The following is a 21,708-nucleotide window of genomic DNA, read 5'->3' as shown; positions in this document are numbered from 1 at the left end:
ATCATCGCGCAAAGGGACAATTACATTAACTGCATTAACTTGTTGGTATGTTGGTTAAAGCAGGAACTGTTAATACTGCGGATCCAAAATGTCATAGTTTGGCTCTTATTTAGACGACAATTAGACCGTCTTATACAAAAAATTGTGATACAGAAGGATACACTTCTCTCAAATTATCAGTTCTAAGTTCTAATTCTTAGACCTTTCACAAACATACAAAATGTGACTAAGAAATGACTACTGTAACAAATTGGCTTTGATTTCTTTCTTACAGTAAAAAGGAACCTAGTTTATGAACCGGGTGCTGTAGCTGGCACCAGTGCAGGTCTCCGTGCATAGAACATCAAGCCCAAGACGAGAATGACGACACCGGCGACAAAACCTGGAGGAAGAGCAGTCCCGGGCCCAAGGTAGGGGAGTGGTAAGGTGAACACAAACACAGACAATGGCACTGCAATACGGATCGAGACAATCAACAGTTCAGCAAAGGTACCATTTTTCACGTAAAAAAAAAAAAAAAAAAAAAAAAAGACCCGGCAAGAGTAACTTGACCTGAATAACACGACACAAAACCCAAATGACCCGCTTACCAAGTAAAACCCCTTGAAGTAAACATGGAAATATTTTCTAGCATTGATGAATATATCCGAACTATATATGATAATTCAATATCCCATCTAATTCAGATATGGTACCCATTTATGTCTAATCGAGATTGTGCCAACAAACTCAAATTGCCTCGAGATATAAGAATTAAGCTAGCAACGTGAAGTAGCAGTTTCAGTTCAGAGAACAGATATTCAGGTTGTTATTTTACAGCATAAAGCGTAAACCAGGTCAAAAAATTTGCGCAGACCACTCAATGGGAAAGAGGAAATCTACAATTACTAATTATCAACAACACTATAACGGTGCTTCAAATGCTCCCGCACATAACGAGCCGAAGGGGTGGCTAACCACAGTCTTTCCCATTGATTTTATGGATGCTATTTTTAGATGACCTAGAGCGAAATTTGAGCTAAGATTAATGTTGATAAACTAGTACTTCACAATGTAAGAAGGGCGTATAATTTAGTGAACCATTTCACTTTACTCCATACTCCGAAGCCAAATAATAGTGAATTTTTCGCTCCACTAAAAGTATACTCCGTAAATTACAATTATCATTCAATGTATGAATTTACTCCCTACTATCTCATGACTAGGGTAGTGATAACGTAGACAGATAAATATTGAATACCTGAAACCGTGGAAGCAAGGCACGATACCACCGCTGAAGAGATCTTAAGAAGATGCAGCAAAGATATGTTGAAACCCATGTTCACGATGACAAAGAGTACGGGTAGCAAAGGAGCGCCACTACACCCTGCCCAAAACCAAGAAACACAATTTGATGGTTTCATGATTCCATCATACAACATTGTTGCAGCAAAAGAGTACAAAAACAGAATATTTGACTCTGAATATGCAGGCAACTATTAATTTTAACTTGGTGAAAATCTACACATTTTGTGCAAGAAGCCCTTAAGAAAGACATGACAAGATGATAACTGTAGAGTGCCCACAAGTTTTAATTAGAAATCTAAAACCGCAACAACAATGACAAAAAGTTTTAGTCCCAGAACTTCAATAAAATCGGCAATGGCAACTCGTCATTTGGTGAATCATATAAAAACAAAAACAAAAAAAATGGGGGGCTCGAAGCAGAGAAGCAAAGCTAAATGTAATACCAGGCTACTACAAAGTATATATAAACCAAAAGACGGGAAGTCAAAACCCCCGTCCATGTTCACTAGTATCCCCCTCTGCTGCTCCCAAAATAATTCACAAGACTTTAAGTTACATAAGCCATACCAGTTGAGAGATTATTAATATTGAGAAAGCATGCTGCTCCGTCCTTGAGGTACGAAGGCAGTTGATAGAAAGGTATGCCCCATAGCTTTGACAAAAAGGGTAGAAGAAGGCATATAAATAGCGCCTGCACGATCGGCAAGGATCTTAATACTGTTTCAGGAATAGGCTAACACGAAGTTACAAGAGCCATATCAATGACTGAACAATATAAATGTGTCTTCTTGTTGCAAGCTACTTACTTGATAAGCAGATCCAAACGAATTAACAACAAAAAGATCCACTGAACCTCCCTGCAACATGAACAAGAAAATTCTCTTTTAGAGTACTCGGAGAAGATACCCTACACCAAAATGTAAAGATGTCCTATAAACATGCTATGCTCATGTTCATTCAACAAGATCAATCTGCGTCTTTGATCAAAATAGATAATTGCTCATATTATTAAAATAAATCATGATGTCTCCAAACTACAGTTACAATCTTCTCACACCATCTCATCTTCCGCAAATTTGAGTCATTTGACCGTTCTCATTGTGTGATGCTCCCTCTGTTCCAGCACATTGTATACATATTCCTTTTCAAGACTTTCTCATAATTGGTATGTGTTTCCTTAATTCCTGTTTAAGTATATTTTTTTTTCCCTAATATGGCATCCAGCCTGAGTTTCACCACTTTTACAGTTCTACCAAACTTTTAAAATCGATGACATAATAGTAATCTACTTTCCAAATTGACCAATAACCGCACTTGTAGTTGCTTTTCCTCAAGCTACGTTCCAAAAGTAAACGCACACAACATGTTGTAACAAAGGGAGTAGTATTTGTGATCGTATTCGTCACATATATTTGAACGTACAATTTCCCCCACCCTTCTTTCATTATTGGCGAGATAAAGGTATTTGGGAAGCAGTAACAAGTGGAAAGGCACGGCAGAAACATTCATTTGGTCTCTCTTGTCTTTTTCTTTCCAAATCGTTGTTCATATTGCTGAAGCATAAAATAACCACATTTGCACTATCGCCTTCAAAGGATTAGAATCTTGCAATGAGAGAACATAAGATAAAACGTACTAGCCAGTAGCAAACATATACCTTAAGTTTCTCGGTTCCATTCAAGAAGATTACTTCCTACAAAGCAATAGCAATTTGCTTATCAGACAATCCGTATCAAACCTACATCAAATAATATCAAAAACAAAGAAACAATGATAAAGTTGATAAAAAGGCATACTTTCACAATTGTGTCGGCAGCTTGTAAGAAGAATGAAAAGATCATCAAAATAGTCCAGAATAAACCAGCATCATTCAATGAGGGACCAGCGTTAGAGCCACTGCAGATTGCACATATTCAAAGATAAGTCAACAGCAACATCTAAACGATAATCACCTATTATGTCATCACTGCACATATTCAAAGATAAGTCAACACTAACATCTAACGATAATCACCTATTATGCCATCACGCGTCATATGGGATAAGCCACCTTCCATCTATGGAAACAAACAATATGTGGACATTTTTCAAAAAGTTGATTCTAAATCTTGACTTTTACTACATTTCACCAACATAAGGAACACGTTTGTTACTTTTCACAGGGATTACGAGTAATTAAGCACCATTAGTAGTCTGGACATTTCTGATGACTGCACACTAGTATCTGTTTGTTATATGAACTTCAAATAAACCTATGGTAAACATCTTGTTTTCTGCTCCTATCCTCTCCTCCTCCACCGCCTTTTCCTCTCTTAGATGTTACGTTTCTTTATGTCTAAAAGGAAAAGTCAGAACCAAGAGAGCTATATGAAGCGAGATAATTTTATTCTTGTCTCGGATTAACATACAAGCCAATTCTAAACCAGCATAAAAAACACTCCTTACATGCTTTGCGCTAGTGACTGATATTTGTTCCACTGAACTGAAACTACAGGTATGTTTAGTCGAATTAACTATAAAAAATTATAAATACAAAGCAGAGGACAAGCTCACCTTGCTACTGTTATTATTACGCCCATAGAGACCAAGAAACAGCCAATTAACTGGTTAACATTGTACCTCCTCCCAAGAAAAAAAACTGAGAGGAGAAGTTGCCAAACAAGAAATGTCTGCAGAAAAATGAAGCATGCATCAGTTTCTATAGCAGGACTATCGTGAATACATAATTATGATTGATGCATGGCAATAATGATTTACTAGTTTTTCTCCTTTATTTACTCTTTAGGGGATCTTATAAACATAGAACACATCAACATATGTATGGCATATAATTATGATAGTTATGCTCATTAACAACACAATGCACTAGCAATCCTAAATTAATCTGCATCTCCGCCAAATACGGACAAAAACACATGCTTAACATGTAAAACAATCAGCAGATAAGCTGGCAATTATTTTCTTCTCACACAAACTAGCATTTATCATTTAATCGAATTCAATGTCCTCTAGCCCCACAATCCACCCCGGAACCCCCACCCCCAAACATAAAGAGGGACGGAAAAAAAAAGGTTGAAGAATAGATATTCCATTACCAATCGAAGCGAGAAAAGTACATAAAAGAAAGCATGAAAAAAAAAAAAAAAAAAAAAAAAAAAAAAACAGAAAACTGTATCAAGTGGAACGCAATAGAATCTGCTCATGTTCATAATATAAAGATTATCATCTCGTGTTCTCATTTTCAGGAACGGAACTGAAAGAGCCAGTAGTGGAAAATCTTACCTGAGACAAAATCGGGATTGATGCACCAGGAAGCATGGCTGATCCAAAACACATAAACAAGAAACAGAATCAGGCTAAGTTGACCCGGAACAACACATATGAATGGAAAATCTGATATATAATCCCATAGAAAATCACTACAATATTAATGCCATAATTTCAACTACCAAAGGTGCGCCAACTGCCAACAACCTACGGCTAGAACGAAATGAAAATCAACAATCAATAATCGAAGGAGCTTGGAATCCACAGCATCCTACTTCTAATTTCTATGATTGTAATAGAGTTCTCCAGTGAGTACTCTCTGCTTGCTAAACTAATTTTAACATGCATTTCTACGCAACTTCCACAGCATTCTCAAAGCGTGGAAGGACAATTCCTCGGGCAGGCGGTAACTTTATAAGAAACAGTCAACTTCGCCATGGAACCAAGACTATTATTAAAGATATCTTTAATTTGGTCCACAATTTCCATTGTATTTCCTTCTGTTTTGTCCCTAGAAACTGTAATATGATAGCTCATAGATTAGCTAAGGGAGCTATCCGTCTGTAATCTCTACTCGCTTTCCAATTGTCAAAAAAAAAAAAAAAAAATAGAAACGCAAGGCTAGGTGGAAGCAACATTTAGGAAAATCAGCCTAGACTAAAGAGCAAAGTAAAGGTTAACCTTACTTCCAGCTGCCATTCCAGACGCCGCTGCTAAGGCCTCCAAAAGACCAACTGCAATATATGGAAGTTGAGGTAAGGATAGCATCTCTTTAGTAACAATGCCCGCTTGACGCCGAATATATAAGATTGTGAAATAAACAACTATGTATCTGCATTAATGAAAATACACGGAAAAGGTAAGGTCTTCAAGGTTTCAAGGAGTGGACACATTGATTATACTACTTCCATCCCACATTTTCACTTATATTCATCAGCGCGAAAGTGGTAATTAGGCCCCTTAACTTTGTTCAATTGTGAAATTAGGCCCCATAAGTTTTATTTGGAGCAATCAAGCCCCTTAAGTTTCACCAAAAGTGAAATTCAACCCCATTTTTATAATTTTCACCAAATTCTTATATTAAAATCACTTTTGATACAATTTATCAAATATAAAATATTTTATTTTATAATTTTAGAACTTTTATATTTATATTAAATATTGAGAATTGTTTTATTTTGAATTTTATAGTATATAGACAATTTATTATATATGTATGAATATTATATAAATTATAAACAATTTACTAAATATGTATGTAAAAGTGTTCTTCAATGAATAATAAATTATGTAGAAATTCGTAAAGTTGTAATTAGTAATTTTTAGTTATTTAATAAATTATTTAATACTATTATAAAATGTTTTTAGTTAAAATTCTTGTGAAAATTTAAAAAATGGGGTTGAATTTCACTTTTGGTGAAACTTAAGGGGCTTGATTGCTCCAAATTAAACTTATGGGGCCTAATTGCACAATTGAACAAAGTTAAGGGGCTTAATTACCACTTTCGCGTATTCATCAGAGTCGACTTTAAACATTCGCTTCTCCAAATATACATATCTGTACAATGTAAATTCGTAACTATTTTCATACGAACATCTACAAACCTATGTTGCATTGATTTGGTAGCAGGGGTACCCTAATCTTCACATCGACAACAACTACATTAAACGTTAACGAGTTAAGGGAATCCACGATGACAGGAACTTCTTCCCGACTCCAACGATAGCCACTTTATGCCACATCATTAACTAAAAAACCAATCTTCCTCGTAAACAATACCCAACAATGGAAAATCGTCTTATTATTTTTAAATTGGAACCCATACTTCTCTCAAGTTTTTCAATCATCAAAACCTACAAAGCAACCTTTATTTTCCCCTAAATAAGGAGTGATCATGAACAGGAGCATCTTAATAATGACCAAATGGAGCTAAGAAGCAGCCATTGCGGCTAACTACCAGTACTATTCAATCCTACTTATCAATGATCAGATCTCAAACAAAATTTACTGAAAGTACCGGGATCTAAACAACAATCGAAGATCAATAGAATCAATTATCAATGGTTTGAGTATCATCTCATTAACCAATACTACTACACAAAATTGGTTCTTTAGTTCAAATAGCGCCATAAAACATTCAATCAAATAAAATTCCGATAAAAGCAAAAATATGTGATTGTTATGATCGTTGACTTGTTGGTACACCAAACTAGATCTCCCTAAAGTAGTTACTAAACCACTCTAATAACTACTCTTTCCGTCTCAGTCATTTATTTCCCTTTGATTAAAATACCTCTCCCAAACAAATGATTGAGACGGAACGAATATAACAGTAACAATAGTTTTCCAATCTAATGGTGATACTGCATGAACACTGACAACTACAAAATGCGGCTTTTGAGTAACTAGAACACTTAGCAGACGATAAATAAATCTCTCGAGAGACGGTCTCACATTAAAATACGATAAAATGCAATAAATATTAAATACTCCGAATTAATTACGAGATCACAAACTATTACTATCACGTAAAACCGTCTCATATAAGAATTAGTGATATATACCCAAAGGTGGCAAACTGAGCAAGAAAGAAAGGATACTGCTTCAATGGAACTAACGCCAACTTATACAAAACTCGATTCGCAACCCCGAGAACAACCGTCAACGCCGCCGCCACCGCCACCTCCGCCGTCCGATCAACTTCCTTCTCCACCTCTCCTCCCGCCGCCGTCCGATCACACATAAACTCTTGCGAATTTTTCCGACAAATCTCCGGTGACATCCGCTGTGTCGGATACTGTAAAACGAGAAATTTCGGCGAATTGTTAAATCTGACGGCGGACATCGACGGTGAGACCGTCATGCGCCGCCGTGCGATCGGCAATGTGACGGCCAAGCGCCGTTTTGTGAGCGGTGACGTGGCGGCGCCGGTAAATATGTGGCGCGAAACCGCTGACATGCTGGAAAATATCTGGAATTTCTCTTCTTTTTTTTTTTTTTTTTTTTTTGGTTTTTTTTAAAGGTTGACAGATTAACTGAATGTGAGCTAGTGTGTGCGGGTTGTATATATAGGAGAGCGGTCGTTCTATCTTAAAGACGTAAATATCCGTCTTCTGATTAAAACATGTCAAATAATGTCACGGTGGAGTAGACGGGTTATGCATCTTATTATTTTATTACTCTTAAATCTCAAAGTATTTGTTTTTGTCTCATTTATTCTATTTGATCAGTTTTAAATTTAAGATAAATACGTTAATCTTAAATACAGGAGAATGATAACGTTAAACGTAAAACGTTTGCACATTTTATTATGTGAGAATGTTAAATTGTCAGGTTTTTTAGTGAAGTATAAAAACGAGTGATACAGTAAGCTTTTTAGTGGCGTGTTGCTCGTTTGTTAGAGTATTATTTAGTCGGTTTATCTAAGATAAGCATAAAAACGAGCGTATATTTCTGAGTAGCGTTAGAACCGCCTTATATATGATGGATGATTAGAAAGAGGACTAGATAAGTTGTACTTTGACTGCTAAAGATTTGAAGTTTTCGATGGACATGAATTAAAGTAATGAAAAGGAAGAATATAATATTTGTAAGTAGGAGAAGTAAAGATGATATATTCTTCTTAATTGATAGTGATAGTTTTAGTAAAAGATTGAAAATCATATTTTATTAATATTATAAACTACTTTCATTACCGAATATGTTTTAGTCTAATAGTTAAGACAGAAGTACTATGGACAATAGGTCTCAGGTTCAAATCCCCTTCCCCTCAATTGTAGTGCGACTAGGTGTGTGCTTTGTACGACTATATGCATGAATGATGAATACCAAGTATGGTTTGTCATATTTTAGTTTATCAAAACTAGTATTTCCGAACCATCATTTCTAGAAAACCGTATCGCTACATATATCGAGAAAAAATTTCAAAGTTAACATTTCCATAGCAAGTTCTCGGAAAATTTTCCCAGAATCCGAGCTAAAATACATAAGACCGACAATAACAACTTTATATTACGACTTGGGGACACGAAAATGGGTTGTTGTTGCTAACTTGCCAGTTCCCACCCATATCACGGCTCAATGCTTACAGAGAAACTACAATCCAGACCGCTAAACATGGAGTTCGGGTTTAGACGTTACTACTCAAATCCTCGTCGCTCTCGGTTTTACATTCTTGGTAGTCGGATAGGTCTTCGGGAGGATCGTAGACATACTTACCCGGGAAAAGCTCTAAAAAGTCAGCTTTGATCTTCTCTCTCAGATCAGGATATGAGAAGAGCCCTTTCATAATGACACGGTAAGGAAGCGAGAGAGGGGGATCAGGGGACTGTCTCATCTCGTCATAAATGTCCATTGCCTCGTTGGGAAGTCCATTGTCGAGAAACGCTCTGATGATATCGCCAAATGTGTGTTGATCAAATAACACTTGTTCTTGCTTCAAATCCACCCATACACGCTTAGCTTCCTCCACCTTTTTGTTTCTTGCAAGCATCATCAGCATGTCCCTGTAAAAGAACATGTCCGGTCGGTACCATATCTCTTTACGGACCACCTCATATAACTGAAACACACAAAACGCAACATTAGAACATGAAGCTACTATATAACAATTTTTTAGTTTCCAAAGGCAAGAAACATAGTCGGTTAACAATGCAACATCGATATTTATCTGAATCACAATCCCCTAATTACTAAAAGAATAGGTGAAACTCTTTCCCGCCTAAACATATTTCCTAAAATAAGGGTCAGATTTTTTTTAGCATATTCTATAAGTATAGTGGGCTATAATACACATAATCCTTTAAACTTATGTATTTATGTCATTTAGTATTTCACATTTACACAAATTTATCTCCAATCTTTTTATTTATGATATAAAAAGGAATTCTTTTTTTTTTGTTTAAGGAATCATACGATAAAAATTCATTGATTTTTTTATGATAAAAAGTTCGGCTAAAAATATATTATCAGTAAAATTTTATAAAATAACGCCATTAGTCTCTCGGTAAAAGAAAAACTTTCATTGAAATACTCTTTTCATGATTAATACGATTGATTTTGATTTTTCAAATCAAAATATAACGATGAGAAACGTAAAAACCTAAAAATAAAAAATTGATTAGTTAATTTAAATTTCATAAATAATACACTAAAAAGGGTAAAACTTTATATATACCGTGCATACATTGCACGGGATCTAAACTAGTTGACTACTATATACAAAGAGATTCTGCAGGGCTATGTTACGTAGAGTGTAGGGCAAACAGCTATTTTGCGGGGGGGGGGGGGAAGTTTCATATTTTTGGGCTAAAATGAAGTGTCGGAAGTGTGACACTTCGAGTCACAAACAGCAAACAGCACTTAGAGTATGTGATCTATGTATAGCCAGTACAACGGTACAACCGTACAAGCCAACTTCTCGAAATAAAATAATTTGCTCCCCTTCACTTCTACTAGATGCTTAAATAAAAATCAACAATAACAATCAACAATCAAATTAAGAAGTTTCATGAAGGGGTCATGCGACATGCAATCTGGGACCAATAGAATCAATGAACTACCCTGACCGTGACCGTGACGACCAACAAAATCACACATATTTAGGGTGACTATAGATTATAAATATCAGAAATTGGAACTTTCAGAACCACCCATGTTGTCATATGTTCACCTTTGTTTAAAAAAGCGCGCCTTGGATGAGGCACTAGTCAAAACGACTCGGAGCATTTTAGGTGCGCCTTTTAGACAAGGCTCACCAAACAAGGTTAACTAGTACACACTTCCCATATCTTTTTAATAAGGCTCACCATTTCTTCTCCCCATTATTCCTAACTTTACTCCTTAACATGTTAGCCAACTTGAAAACTCCTAAAAAGGCTATTGTTTCCCAAAATTTTATTTGGAAATTACAAATTTGTTATAAAAAATACGGCGCCTTGCCCTTTGCGCCTCGGTGCACCTTGCGCATTTTCAAACTAAGATGTTCACTGAATTTGAAAGTTGCTTCCACACTACCACTGTTGTTCTTCACCCGTCTCTTTACCCCACTCACATTTTCGCTACGAAAGTACAAAGTTAGGTACTTTAGTCATTCCATAAACTGAACCCCGTGTCCATGGAAATACGGAATTGCATATGCAAATATGCAATTAGCCTAATAGCACAGGAAAAATTCATTCCTCTCACTGGAAGCAGCTCATCGTCAACAACGTCAAAAAGTAGAACCTCCTATAGTTTATAGCTCTATAATTTCCGAACACTACAACACGTATATAAGAGTTCAAATCTCCATTCAGAGAAGCAAAGCTACCAACCTCAACCCAACCTACAACAACAACAACATCAGAGCCTTCATCCCAAAATGATTTGGGGTCGGCCTCATTTAGTGTGAGCTTAAGCTCATATATAGGGATTGCATAGAGCTCAAGATCTTCCAAATCAAATCAAATCTCAATATCCCAACATCTAATAAACACCAACAAAAAATCTCAACTTCGAACAACCGTCTTAAGACAAAATACAACCCATAATCAACCATTTTCAGAACACATATTGATGATATAGATGAACAAACAAGCCTTATTCTAGACATCCAAACGCTACCCACATCATAAAATTGCAATAGTATCACATTATATAACAAAGAAATGAACTTTACATGAAATTAGAAGTTAATTTTGACATAAATCATACACCCAATGATGGCATAGACTAACAGACTAACCATATTCAGAAATTCTTGTGTAAGACGGTCTTACTCAAAAATAATGTAAAAACGGATCCTTTTGATAACTACTCACTCCGTCTCGGTCAATTGTTGTCCTTTGGTTTTGGCACAAAGACCAAGGAAAGAAGAAAAGACCAATTATAAGATGACAAGTGGACCAAATTGATTGTGAATGATCAAATTGCTCATCAAATACAATCCTAAAATAGAAAGAATAACAATTGACTGGGACACCCTAAAATGGAAAAGGATAACAAATGACCGGATAGAGGGAGTACTTCTCAGCATTTATGGATCAAAATTAAGTTAATGGAATCCGTTTTACATAATATTAGTGTAAAACCGTCTTACAGAAGACCAACTGAACCATATTCTATACACATCCCTGCAGTCCTGCACTACTCACATCATAAAATTACATAAAAATCACAATATAACAACAAAGAAACAAACTTTATGAAAATTAAAATACCCGTCACAATGAATATAAAAGATAAACAAATGATTGAGACGGAAAGCGTAATTAAGACAAACAATCAGACCTTCATAGAGAGAAAGACTTGATCTTGACGCTGAAATTCAAAAAGAACAGAAACAAGATCAGATTTAAGTAAACGAGAAACATGGGTTTGCATAAATTTATGAAGACGAACTGGATTTGATTGAAGACGTTTCATTTCTTTTGCAATAATCAATCCTTCTTTCCCAATTTCCTTCTTTCTTCTCCATATTGATATACTTGGGCTTCTTGATGATGCAACAATTGTTTTTGCTGTTGTGATTTGTCTGATTAATTGATTTGGGAATGTTGAATTGATTTCTGGGAAATTAGGGTTTAGGGTTTTAGAAATTGATTTTGAGATTAATCGAAGTAGTAATATTGTGCTATGTGATTTAATCATGGGTAGATAGATTGTCTCTTGTGTTTTTCTGGGGTGTTTATTTTGATATGTGATTTATCGACCACAACACCGATATATGACCGTGTTATCAAGGTTTTGAAGGTTAGTGTGACGTTTTTGGAGGTATTAGAGACCGCATAGAGTAAGCATTGGTCGTGGCAATCGATATCATGAATGCAATCGACGCCAAAATATACGCGAGTGGGTATAGGATGTCGTGTGTACGACATTGTTGAATATTGTATCAAAGGTCTGGGAAAGGAGTTGAGCGCAACGCTAAGTACCTTCTCTTTTTTCGATCTTCTTTCCAACATTTCCCTCTCACAAACAAATCGGAGTAAAATACGTACATGACAAATGCATGTGGCTAGAATATATTATTTTATCGGTTTGTGAGAGAAGAAGATCCGGAAGAGACTGTCCATAGCATTCCTCGAGAAATTTTGTCATTATAATTTATAAATATGAAAGTAAATTTTCAAATGAAAAATACTCGCATTCAAAATTGAGAGAGTGTCATTTCAGATGTGTAATAGTTTTAGAAGTTAGGAAAAAATAATTTTGTGAAATCATTAATAATAAATTAATAATACATGGAGTACTAAACTACTAATTGGTTGGGCTGAGCAAAAATATCCGATCCGATTTTTTTGCGAATACGATCCGAAAGCCGAAAAAAAAAATCCGAATATATGGATAGTAAAACTATTTCTTGTAACTTTCAACACCATTGCTTTCCCAACATCTCGAACTTGAGACTTCTAGTTAAACTAAGCAAAGTAATACGGAGTACATTAACCTATTTGTAAATTACATAGAAATAGGATCCGTCCGAGTTGCCTCCAGGCTCCAGCTTATGCAGATAAAGGACATTGGAAAGTACTTGGACTCCGTCTTTCCAACACCATTGGACATGGACTTAAGCGACAAGCTTTGGGAGCTTGGAATGGAACATTTGAAGTTCAGTAAGAAAATCATTGCAGGAAATGTCGTCTTCTTCTGGAGCGTCTTCGTCTTCAGGAAATGTAGGCAACCTATCAACCATATTAGAATCAGACGAATGATAAAGACACGCAAATATGGTCGCTCTAATCTCTGGGCTAAGCATAACATTATCAGCTGCCATTTTATGAAGTAACTCGATTACTTCCTTCATTTGACCTTCTAAACAATGACCTGTTAGCAAAGAATTATAAACTTTGCTACTAGGTGTGAAGCCACTCGTTACCATCCGATCAAAAAGGTGATACGCTTCGTCCATCTGTCCGTTCATTGAGAATCTCTCAATTAGGGTTGAGAAGAAAGCGGCATCAGGGTTCACACCTCCTTGAAACATCTCTTTTATCAATGTTTTGGCATAATCGAAATCACCCGCTCTAAAGGCTCCATTAATCATTGAGGTAAAGGAGATGATGTTGGGTTTACAGCTTGTTTCCGTCATGTTTTGGAATAAAGCCTTTGCTTGCTCCAAACTACTTTCTCTGCACAAGTTCGACATCAATGCATTGTAGTCAACTACTCGAGGAATTAGACCAAAGTCCTTTAATTTCAAGAAAAGACCTTTGGCAATATTGACCATCTGTGATTTGCAAAACCCGTCAATCATAATGCTGTAGATTTGAGAATCGGGAACAATTTTTGAGTCAATGATGTGTTTCCAGAGCTCGAGGGCTTTCTCGACCTGCCCTTCCTTCAAATAAGCTCCAATAAGAGTGGTATAAATCGGTAAATCCGCATATATGCCTGAGGCAACCATTTTACCATATAGTGCAACAGCTTCCTCAAAACAACCTTTCTTGCAAAGCCCTAAAAGCATTATGTTGTAAATCACGGCATCAGGCTTTAAATAAGCCTCGTCCTCAAATACCGACTTGAAAATAAGTAATGCATCATCAACTTTCCCAATTGAACAAAGACCCTGGAGTACTCCGCTGTATGTAAACCTATCAGGCTTCTTCCCGGAATCCATCATCATTTTCAACACGTCAAAAGAATCTTGAACTAGACCTTCCTTACAAAGAGCAGTAACCACAGTATTATACATCGCTATATCAGGCACGATTTTCTTCTTTTTCATCAATTTTAACATGGTTAATGCTTGACTAGCCTTTTTGTGACGGCAAAGGTTCTTAACTAAACCTGTGTACGTATATACATCAGGCAAAACCCCCATCTCCGTCATTTCTGTAACAACTGCTGCAGCCTCTTCCCACCGTCCCAACTTAGCTAGACCTTGCACTATACTCGAATAGGTCATTACATTGGGAATCAACCCCTTTTCGAGCATTTCACTCAAAAGTTCTTTCCCTTTAGCTAAATTTCCTACATTGCAAAACCCGTTAATTAGAGCACTATAAGCAACCATATCAACACAAACACCATTGCTCTTCATTCTTTCCATCACAGACATTGCGTCATCCACTCTGCCTTCCTTACATAACCCATTCAAAAGCGTTGTATATGATTGCACACTAGAACGACAACCCTCTTCCTCCATTTGATCCATCAACTTCGCAGCCTCTACCAGCTTCTTCGCCTTACAAAGTCCGTTAATCACAGTATTATAGCTAATCACATCAGGAACCACAGAGTTCCTACTCATGTCATTCAAAACATCCACTGCGCGATCAACATCACCGTTGTCACAAAAACCCTTTAGCATAAGATTCATAATATACACATTAACACCAAAACCCCGCTTCAAGATCAAACCCACAACCCCTACAGCATACCTCGGCTTACGAATATCCACAAAGTACTCTACCAAAACCGACAACGAAAAAAAATACGGCCTCACCCCTATACGACTCATATCCCCATACACCGAAAATGCTAACTCGAGCTTCCTCGACTTCCGCAACGCATTAACAAGAAAATTACATGTTTCAGTAGATGGGGTTTTCCCTGAACACACAGCATCATCAAACACTGAAACTGCTGCAGAAATCGAATCGGGTTTTTCACATAATGATAATATTTTACCATCTACACTAAATTTCTCGTTACTAATCTGTGAAACAGTTGAAAATAGGTTAAAATGCTCATAATTACGACCATAAAAACAAGGGTTTCTGAGGAGCAGTCTCTTAGACATTTCAACAAACAGTTGGTGTGCATATACTTGGAAAGAATTGATCTTTAACGCCGAAAAAAAAGATCAAATTTGTGGGTATATGTTACTCCTATTTGATTAGCAATTTGCGCAAAATCATAAATTTGAGTGTTTATACGATGAATTTGTGATGAAATAAAGAGGCGAAATTCGTTCACAACAAACTTTTCTGAAAGGCGAATTGTCTGCGTAACTGATTTTTGAAAAGTGGCGGTGACTTAGGTTTTTAGCTGACCAACCGGGTTAATTTCGGGAAAAAAAATGAGATAACTTCATGCACTGGTATACGAGCAATAGCAAAAGTAAAACTTTATATAAAGTTCTTCACATATCATATGCGATTATGCCCATGTCACAATGTGCCAATCTCAACCAATCGTTGGTTGGCGCAGTGGTAGTATGGGACTGCGCTTGGTAGGGAGGTCTGCGGATCGATCCCCCACAACTGCGATTGGAGGGGTTTAAATACCGTAATCCTTGGACACGCCTCGAAATCCGAATTAGTCGGCCCAATGTGGCTCGGATTACCGGATGGTTTAGACCAAAAAACAATGTGCCAACCCCACCAATCGTTGGTTGGCGCAGTGGTAGCATGGGGCTGCCCTTGGTAGGGAGGTCTGCGGATCGATCTCTCACAACTGCGATTGAGAGGGGTTTAAATACCGTAATCCTTGGACACGCCCCGAAATTCGGATTAGTCGGCCCAATGTGGTTCGGATTACCGGATGGTTTAGAACAAAAAAAAAAAAAAACAATGTACCAACCCCAATTTTTGAGAATTTTTGTTCACAATAGAAGAACTTTATATGAAGTTCTTAGATGAAAAAAAAAAAAAAAAACATCCATAAAATAAATAATGTAAAATGGTTTCTCACATTTTACAAAGTTATATTTATTGGTTGTAAATTTTCCAATATTTTAGAACGTGGTTCTTATTTTAGAACTTGGTTCTTAAAAATAAGAACCAACTTTTAAATGCAATAGAAAAACTTTTAAAATAAAGTTTTTTTGTGACAACCTCAATGCTAAGTGTAATACCCCGTATTTTATATCGCTAATTGAGTCGAGTTATTTGTTAGTCGTGTTGATATCGTAAGACCAAGTTACTCGTAAACTTGTTGAGACGGGTTTAACTGAACGATAACTTACCCATTTACCAATCACGTTACCCATGACCCATTTACCATCTAACTTGATCTTTAACCTAAAATTTAACCTAGTTTTACCCTAACCATACACGCCCCTCATCTCACACGCCTCCCTTCTTCATAACACCAATCTCAGCCTTTCACGCATAGAGAGAGAGAGAGTGGCCGTGGGTGTTGACGGCACAGCAGGGAAGAGCTAGAGGCGTTTGTCGACAACCGTGGGTGGCCTTGGTGGCGGTAGTGGCGGCAGGAAAAAGGTAAGAGCAACCCTTCTCCTCTGTTTTCATCATTTCTGTCGGGTTTTGGGGGGGGGGGGGTTGTGCGTGTCTTGTTGAGGCGTTTCTGGTGGTTGTTGACGGGGTATATGGGTAGGGTGGTTAGTGACGAGTATAGTGGTGGTGGTTATGGTGGTTTTGGGTGGTGATAGTGACGGTAAAAGGCGGCAGCGACAGGGGGTGGCAAACGGGTTATGATGTGGGTTTTCAGACGGGTTTAGACGGGTAGGTTTGGGGTGGCGCCACCGTGGACTTGGGGGAGGTCGAAACGGTGGTGCCACTGTGTCTGGGTGCGTGGGTTGGCGGCGAGCATGACGGTGGTGGTTTGGCAGGGGACAGGTGAGAGTTGCGGTGGTTGTAGGTGGAGAAAATGGGGCGTTTGGTGAGGCTTGGCGGTGAACCAGGCCAAAGGGAAGCACTGGTTCGACTCGCCAAATGGCAAATCGACCAGCCGTGGTGGTTGTTGGTGGTGGGGTCGAAGTGGGGAGCACGGCTGGTGGTTGTCACGGTGGTTCAGGCGGCGCGTGAGGGTTTGGGCGAGTGAGATGTCACGGGTTGTGGTTCGGGTTTTTCGAGTTGTTTTATGTTTAATTCGGGTTTTCTTAATTCGTTTAATTCGTTTAATATTTTATTTATCATATTAGTTATTAAGTGCAATTCCCGAGTCTTTTAAAATATTTAGAGACGGATTTTGAGTCGGGTTTGTTAAAAGAGAAAAGTTACTATATCGGGAAAGTTTCCATTTTAAGAAATTCTATTTTTAGTAACTTCTATTTTGGGAACGGGAATAGTTAAGTGATTGTTTATCATTTAATTATCTTTCGGAGGGAGCATTGTTGTGGAATATTCTTGGACACCCGACTTTTTGATTGCGGTATTGAGGTAGGGAAATACACTTGACTTCTTATCGTGTTATTGAATTGTGTTGACTTGTTTGTGTTTCATATGACCAAGTTGTGAACGTGACTTGATTCGTGGTTGTTGATTACGCTATGATATGGTTGACTGAACTGTTCGCGTTGAGTGTGTTATCACGACATTTGGTAGCTGGCATGATTTCATTCATTGTTATACATTTGTATTGCATTGTTTACTGTTGAGCATTCATATGCATTGGAGATGGAGGATGTAGAGGTGATATGGTGTGGTGATGATGAGGTTGTGATAAGGCCCAGGCGGGTTCTGCAGGACTTGCCCTGGTGTCCTCAGCTGCGAGCTGGCAGATCGGCTACGGTCGATATATATAGTCTACCGGGGATCGGTATGGCTGGGTTGTCCGGGTTATGAGTTATGAGATATGATTTCTGAGATATGAGTTCTGAGATATGAGTTATGATATATGGGTTGAGATGGAGATGGAGGTGACGGAGGAGCATGCATATCATATTTTTGTTGTCTCATTGTTTTCCCTACTCAACCTCGTGGTTGACCCTGTGTATTCGTGAACACCTGTGACGACCCAAATATTGGCGAGCAGACTTGACAGGTTTAAGAGATAGGACGGGAGCTTGATGGGCGTGAGACACTGGATCAGAAGACTTAGTAGCTAGATCATTATTTAGAAGACTTTCACTTTTATTTATGTTAGTTCCTTGTAATTTGATGGAAAAGAGATTTTGTAATAATTAAGTTAAAAGTAATTATATAATTTGCCTTGGAGTTTAATTTGTTATTCACTACCTCGGGAAACCGAGATGGTAACAGTTCGGTTTATTAAGGAATGTCTTGCTAAAGGCTCCTTCATAAACCGGGGTGTTACAAAGTGGTATCAGAGACGAACGATCCTCAGGCCTAAACTAATGAACCCAATGAACGTAGGATGTGTCTAAATAAAATGAACCCCTGGGAATAAACTGTTAGGAGCTCACAGTGCGGTTAAGAAGGCGCCCTTAATACGTGCTCTTTTGCCCTCTCAGTTTTGAACCAGGTAACCCGAGATAAATTGAGTGAATGGGGTAATTAGAAGGAAAACCTTGGATATAATCGAGTTGATGTATACCTTGAGACCCATATATTCTAACCATTCTGCAGGACAACGTTACGGTAAGTATTTTGTATGAATGATGACGTGATCATATGATGTTGTGGAAATGAGAAATAAATTTTCGTGTTCAGATTGATAATCAATGAAGTGTTGGATTGTGGTAATCGTGAGCGTGAAAATAATTGCGAATTGATGATATTTATCTGGATGGATGTGAATGACGTGTTGATAGTACTACTATGTCTAGTAATATGCGGTTATGTGATCCCGAAGCCATGCTAGTATAGTATTGTGATAGTAATTAGAAACACTATTGACTTGCTTGTTTCTAGTCATAGCAATCGTGATTTAGATGTAAGGAGTAGGTCGAGATGCCAAGGGATTCTATGGGATAGACGTTTACGTAAGTGCAAAGTGTGAGATTTAAGTTGGGATGGGTTAGTATACATAGTGGGTTCATAAGAGCTGGTAACATAGTAAAGAATGACCTAGTGCTGAAACACGTTTATTTGATTTTACTCCCTAATTGATCTTGCTGTCATTTCTTTTCTGTTAATTTCCTATGGATGAAAATTTTATGAGAGATATCCTCGTGAGTTAGTGTTCATTTGGCGTTGGTTTCATATTTATAGGATATACGGATTAGGAGTAATAAATATTTTAGTGGGCTGTGGTCAGGAAGTTCCTGTGCAGTGATGTTTTGACCAACGATTTTGTAAAAATCCTCATTTAATTTGTATAAATGATTTTTGCATAATTCCAACTCCATCGACCAGAAGGTTCGCATACGTTTTCAAATTGATAAGCCACGGAAATTTGTGATGTCTCCATATTAAATGGTAAGTTTTGCAAACTTACCCAAGTTTCGGACCAATTGCTGCCACATACTTGTTTGGACCAACTGAGTTGCAAAATCCTTTAAAAATTGAATTCTTGAACTTTGGACCTCATTCTTTTTATCACGAATTATTAACTCTCTGTATGTTATGAAAAGTAATATAACTCAAGTTTTCGTTGAATGGCTATTTATTCGTGATTGTCGAAAGTTACAACGTGAATCATGACCTGTAAAATGTGCGTTCTATGTTGCGTTTTCATATAATTGTTTGGTTATTTTATGAGCCTTATTAAGGTGACCTTATAACGTTTTATAGGATGACAGTAGCACGCATGTTCAGTAGTTATGTATCTTAACGAGTGATAAAATAAAAGTTTAGTTGATAACATTGTTGGCATGATAGTATGAGTGAAATTGAATAGCTTAATTTGATTCTTAATCGAAGCTGAAATATTTTATACGAGTCCAGTTGTTTGCATAAATTACTTACGTTTGGCGTGTTGTAATACCTCTGGTGTCTTCATTATATTTGCATAGTGGTCGGATATATGTAAATATTAAACTGTAATGTCATATCTTGGTAAAGTTGATGGCGTTAAATGTTAACTTGATTGCTTTAATATACTCGCATGATAGTAATGGGTATGTCTGAATGTTCACTCATGTAGGATGTCATCTGAGTTCTAAGGTCCTTTATGCGAGTCTGTTTGCCTATAGATATACTTATTGCTTTCCTCGCATTAAATTATTTCAGTAGAACCTAAACCTATGACATAATAATAAACAGTGTTGTTATTCCTTATTGAATGTGTTCGTTATTATATTGTCGTAAAAGCTAAAGTGATTCTTGCAATTGTATGACCGTGATATGAAGGAAACTGTTTGATATAACCCGACATTTGGCATATCTATATACTCGAGTCGTTACTATCAATTATATTCTAATGAAGATCGTTTAAAATAGCTATGTTGGCAATTATAATGGGATAACCCTTTGATGATTCACATGATATGCATTGGTTTAAATGATAGCCGTTATAGTTACGTTTAATTGAGCCTACGAGCTGCCTAATTATTTAAGTCGTGCAAATCAGAGAAGTTGTTCAAGTTGCTAATCTTTTATTATAGCTAGTGTTCTACAAAGTATATGATGGCAAATGTATATGTTTAAACTATTTATGCGATATCGTTTGTTTTGCTGAAAATGAGTTATACTAAGTTGCTGGACACAATTGAACGATATGGTTGCTAAAATGATAAACACACGTGTGATATGGAAGTAATGTTGTTGTTGTCATAAATCATATGTTGTTACTTTTATCGGGAAATATGTTTTCAGAATTTATATCATACAAATCGACTAATTCGTGTTGCATGTCTGATGAGTCAAATGGTTTCGATTACGTGTTATGGTTTCTATGGTTTCAAGGTGTTTAAGTAGTGCATATGTACCGCATGTTTTAATACTCCTGGTGATTTATTAGTAGTAGGGCGGAATGAATGCACATATGGTTCAATTGATCGGAATTAGTAAAAGTTTTGACTTGGGAGAGGAATTTGGTGGGGTCAATGTTAGATTGTATGCTGATTTACGTGTATTCTTGCGGTTGATCTTTCTAAGGTTGTTGTTCTCTGGTAGATAATGCGAACTGTGATGATCCTGGGTTGACCAAAACCCTGGTACTACAACAGTTACCCTGGAAACTTATTATATAACTTTCGCACACTTAAACCTCGTGAATGAATCCTTTATCTTAACACCCTTCTACGGTAACACCTTTGTGTCTTACTTTGTTTAACTTTCCACTTTGTAGGATGGATCCCTACAATGTACACCCGCGAGACTGTTACATATCACTTAATGCTGACTTTAATGAGCATTGTGAGAAACTTTGTGCTGCCATGGACAAGTATGGCCATAATGGGCACCCTGAGTACTTAACTAATACTCGGTTAAGAGCGTATACCCTTATCGATACTATCCCTGACTCTGGCATACTAAAGGACAGCAAACGCTTCTATATGAGAGAGTTGTCCACCCATTGCATGAGACTATGCCGTGACCCCAATTACTGCAGCGGGGCCAGATACCCGCCCGAGTATACCTTTGACTTTATAGCAGGCGACCTGAGATACGAATTTTACGCTAATGTATCTGATGCCGAAA

At 37.2% G+C, this 21,708-nt stretch overlaps 2 protein-coding genes across 2 annotated transcripts; both read right to left on the bottom strand.

The window, feature by feature from the left end:
* Positions 1-56: 56 nt before the first annotated feature.
* On the bottom strand, positions 57-12,424 carry LOC141646509 (uncharacterized). Its single transcript, XM_074454379.1, has 12 exons — positions 11,825-12,424; positions 8,688-9,116; positions 7,120-7,568; positions 5,241-5,386; positions 4,570-4,607; positions 3,841-3,956; positions 3,084-3,183; positions 2,945-2,980; positions 2,094-2,144; positions 1,855-1,978; positions 1,241-1,366; positions 57-451 (listed from the first exon to the last, which is right to left on the bottom strand). The coding sequence occupies exons 1-12, from the start codon at positions 12,182-12,184 to the stop codon at positions 291-293; spliced, it is 2,136 nt and encodes a 711-aa protein (XP_074310480.1). The 5' UTR covers positions 12,185-12,424; the 3' UTR covers positions 57-290.
* A 453-nt stretch (positions 12,425-12,877) lies between these two features.
* On the bottom strand, positions 12,878-15,596 carry LOC141646626 (uncharacterized). Its single transcript, XM_074454507.1, has one exon. It carries the CDS (start codon positions 15,276-15,278, stop codon positions 13,104-13,106), a length of 2,175 nt encoding a protein of 724 aa, XP_074310608.1. The 5' UTR covers positions 15,279-15,596; the 3' UTR covers positions 12,878-13,103.
* Between the last annotated feature and the right edge of the window lie 6,112 nt (positions 15,597-21,708).

This window comes from Silene latifolia, chromosome 3 (genome assembly GCF_048544455.1).
Source record: "Silene latifolia isolate original U9 population chromosome 3, ASM4854445v1, whole genome shotgun sequence".
NCBI lineage: Eukaryota > Viridiplantae > Streptophyta > Magnoliopsida > Caryophyllales > Caryophyllaceae > Silene > Silene latifolia.
This window is presented reverse-complemented; position numbering and strand designations above follow the sequence as displayed.

Coding starts and splice junctions, on each gene's coding strand:
- LOC141646509 (XM_074454379.1), bottom strand. CDS start 12,184: ATGATTAAATCACATAGCACAATATTACTACTTCGATTAATCTCAAAA. Junction 9,117..11,824: donor AAGTCTTTCTCTCTATGAAG/GTCTGATTGTTT, acceptor TGTGTGTTTCAG/TTATATGAGGTGGTCCGTAA. Junction 2,981..3,083: donor CTGCCGACACAATTGTGAAA/GTATGCCTTTTT, acceptor ATTGCTTTGTAG/GAAGTAATCTTCTTGAATGG.
- LOC141646626 (XM_074454507.1), bottom strand. CDS start 15,278: ATGTCTAAGAGACTGCTCCTCAGAAACCCTTGTTTTTATGGTCGTAAT.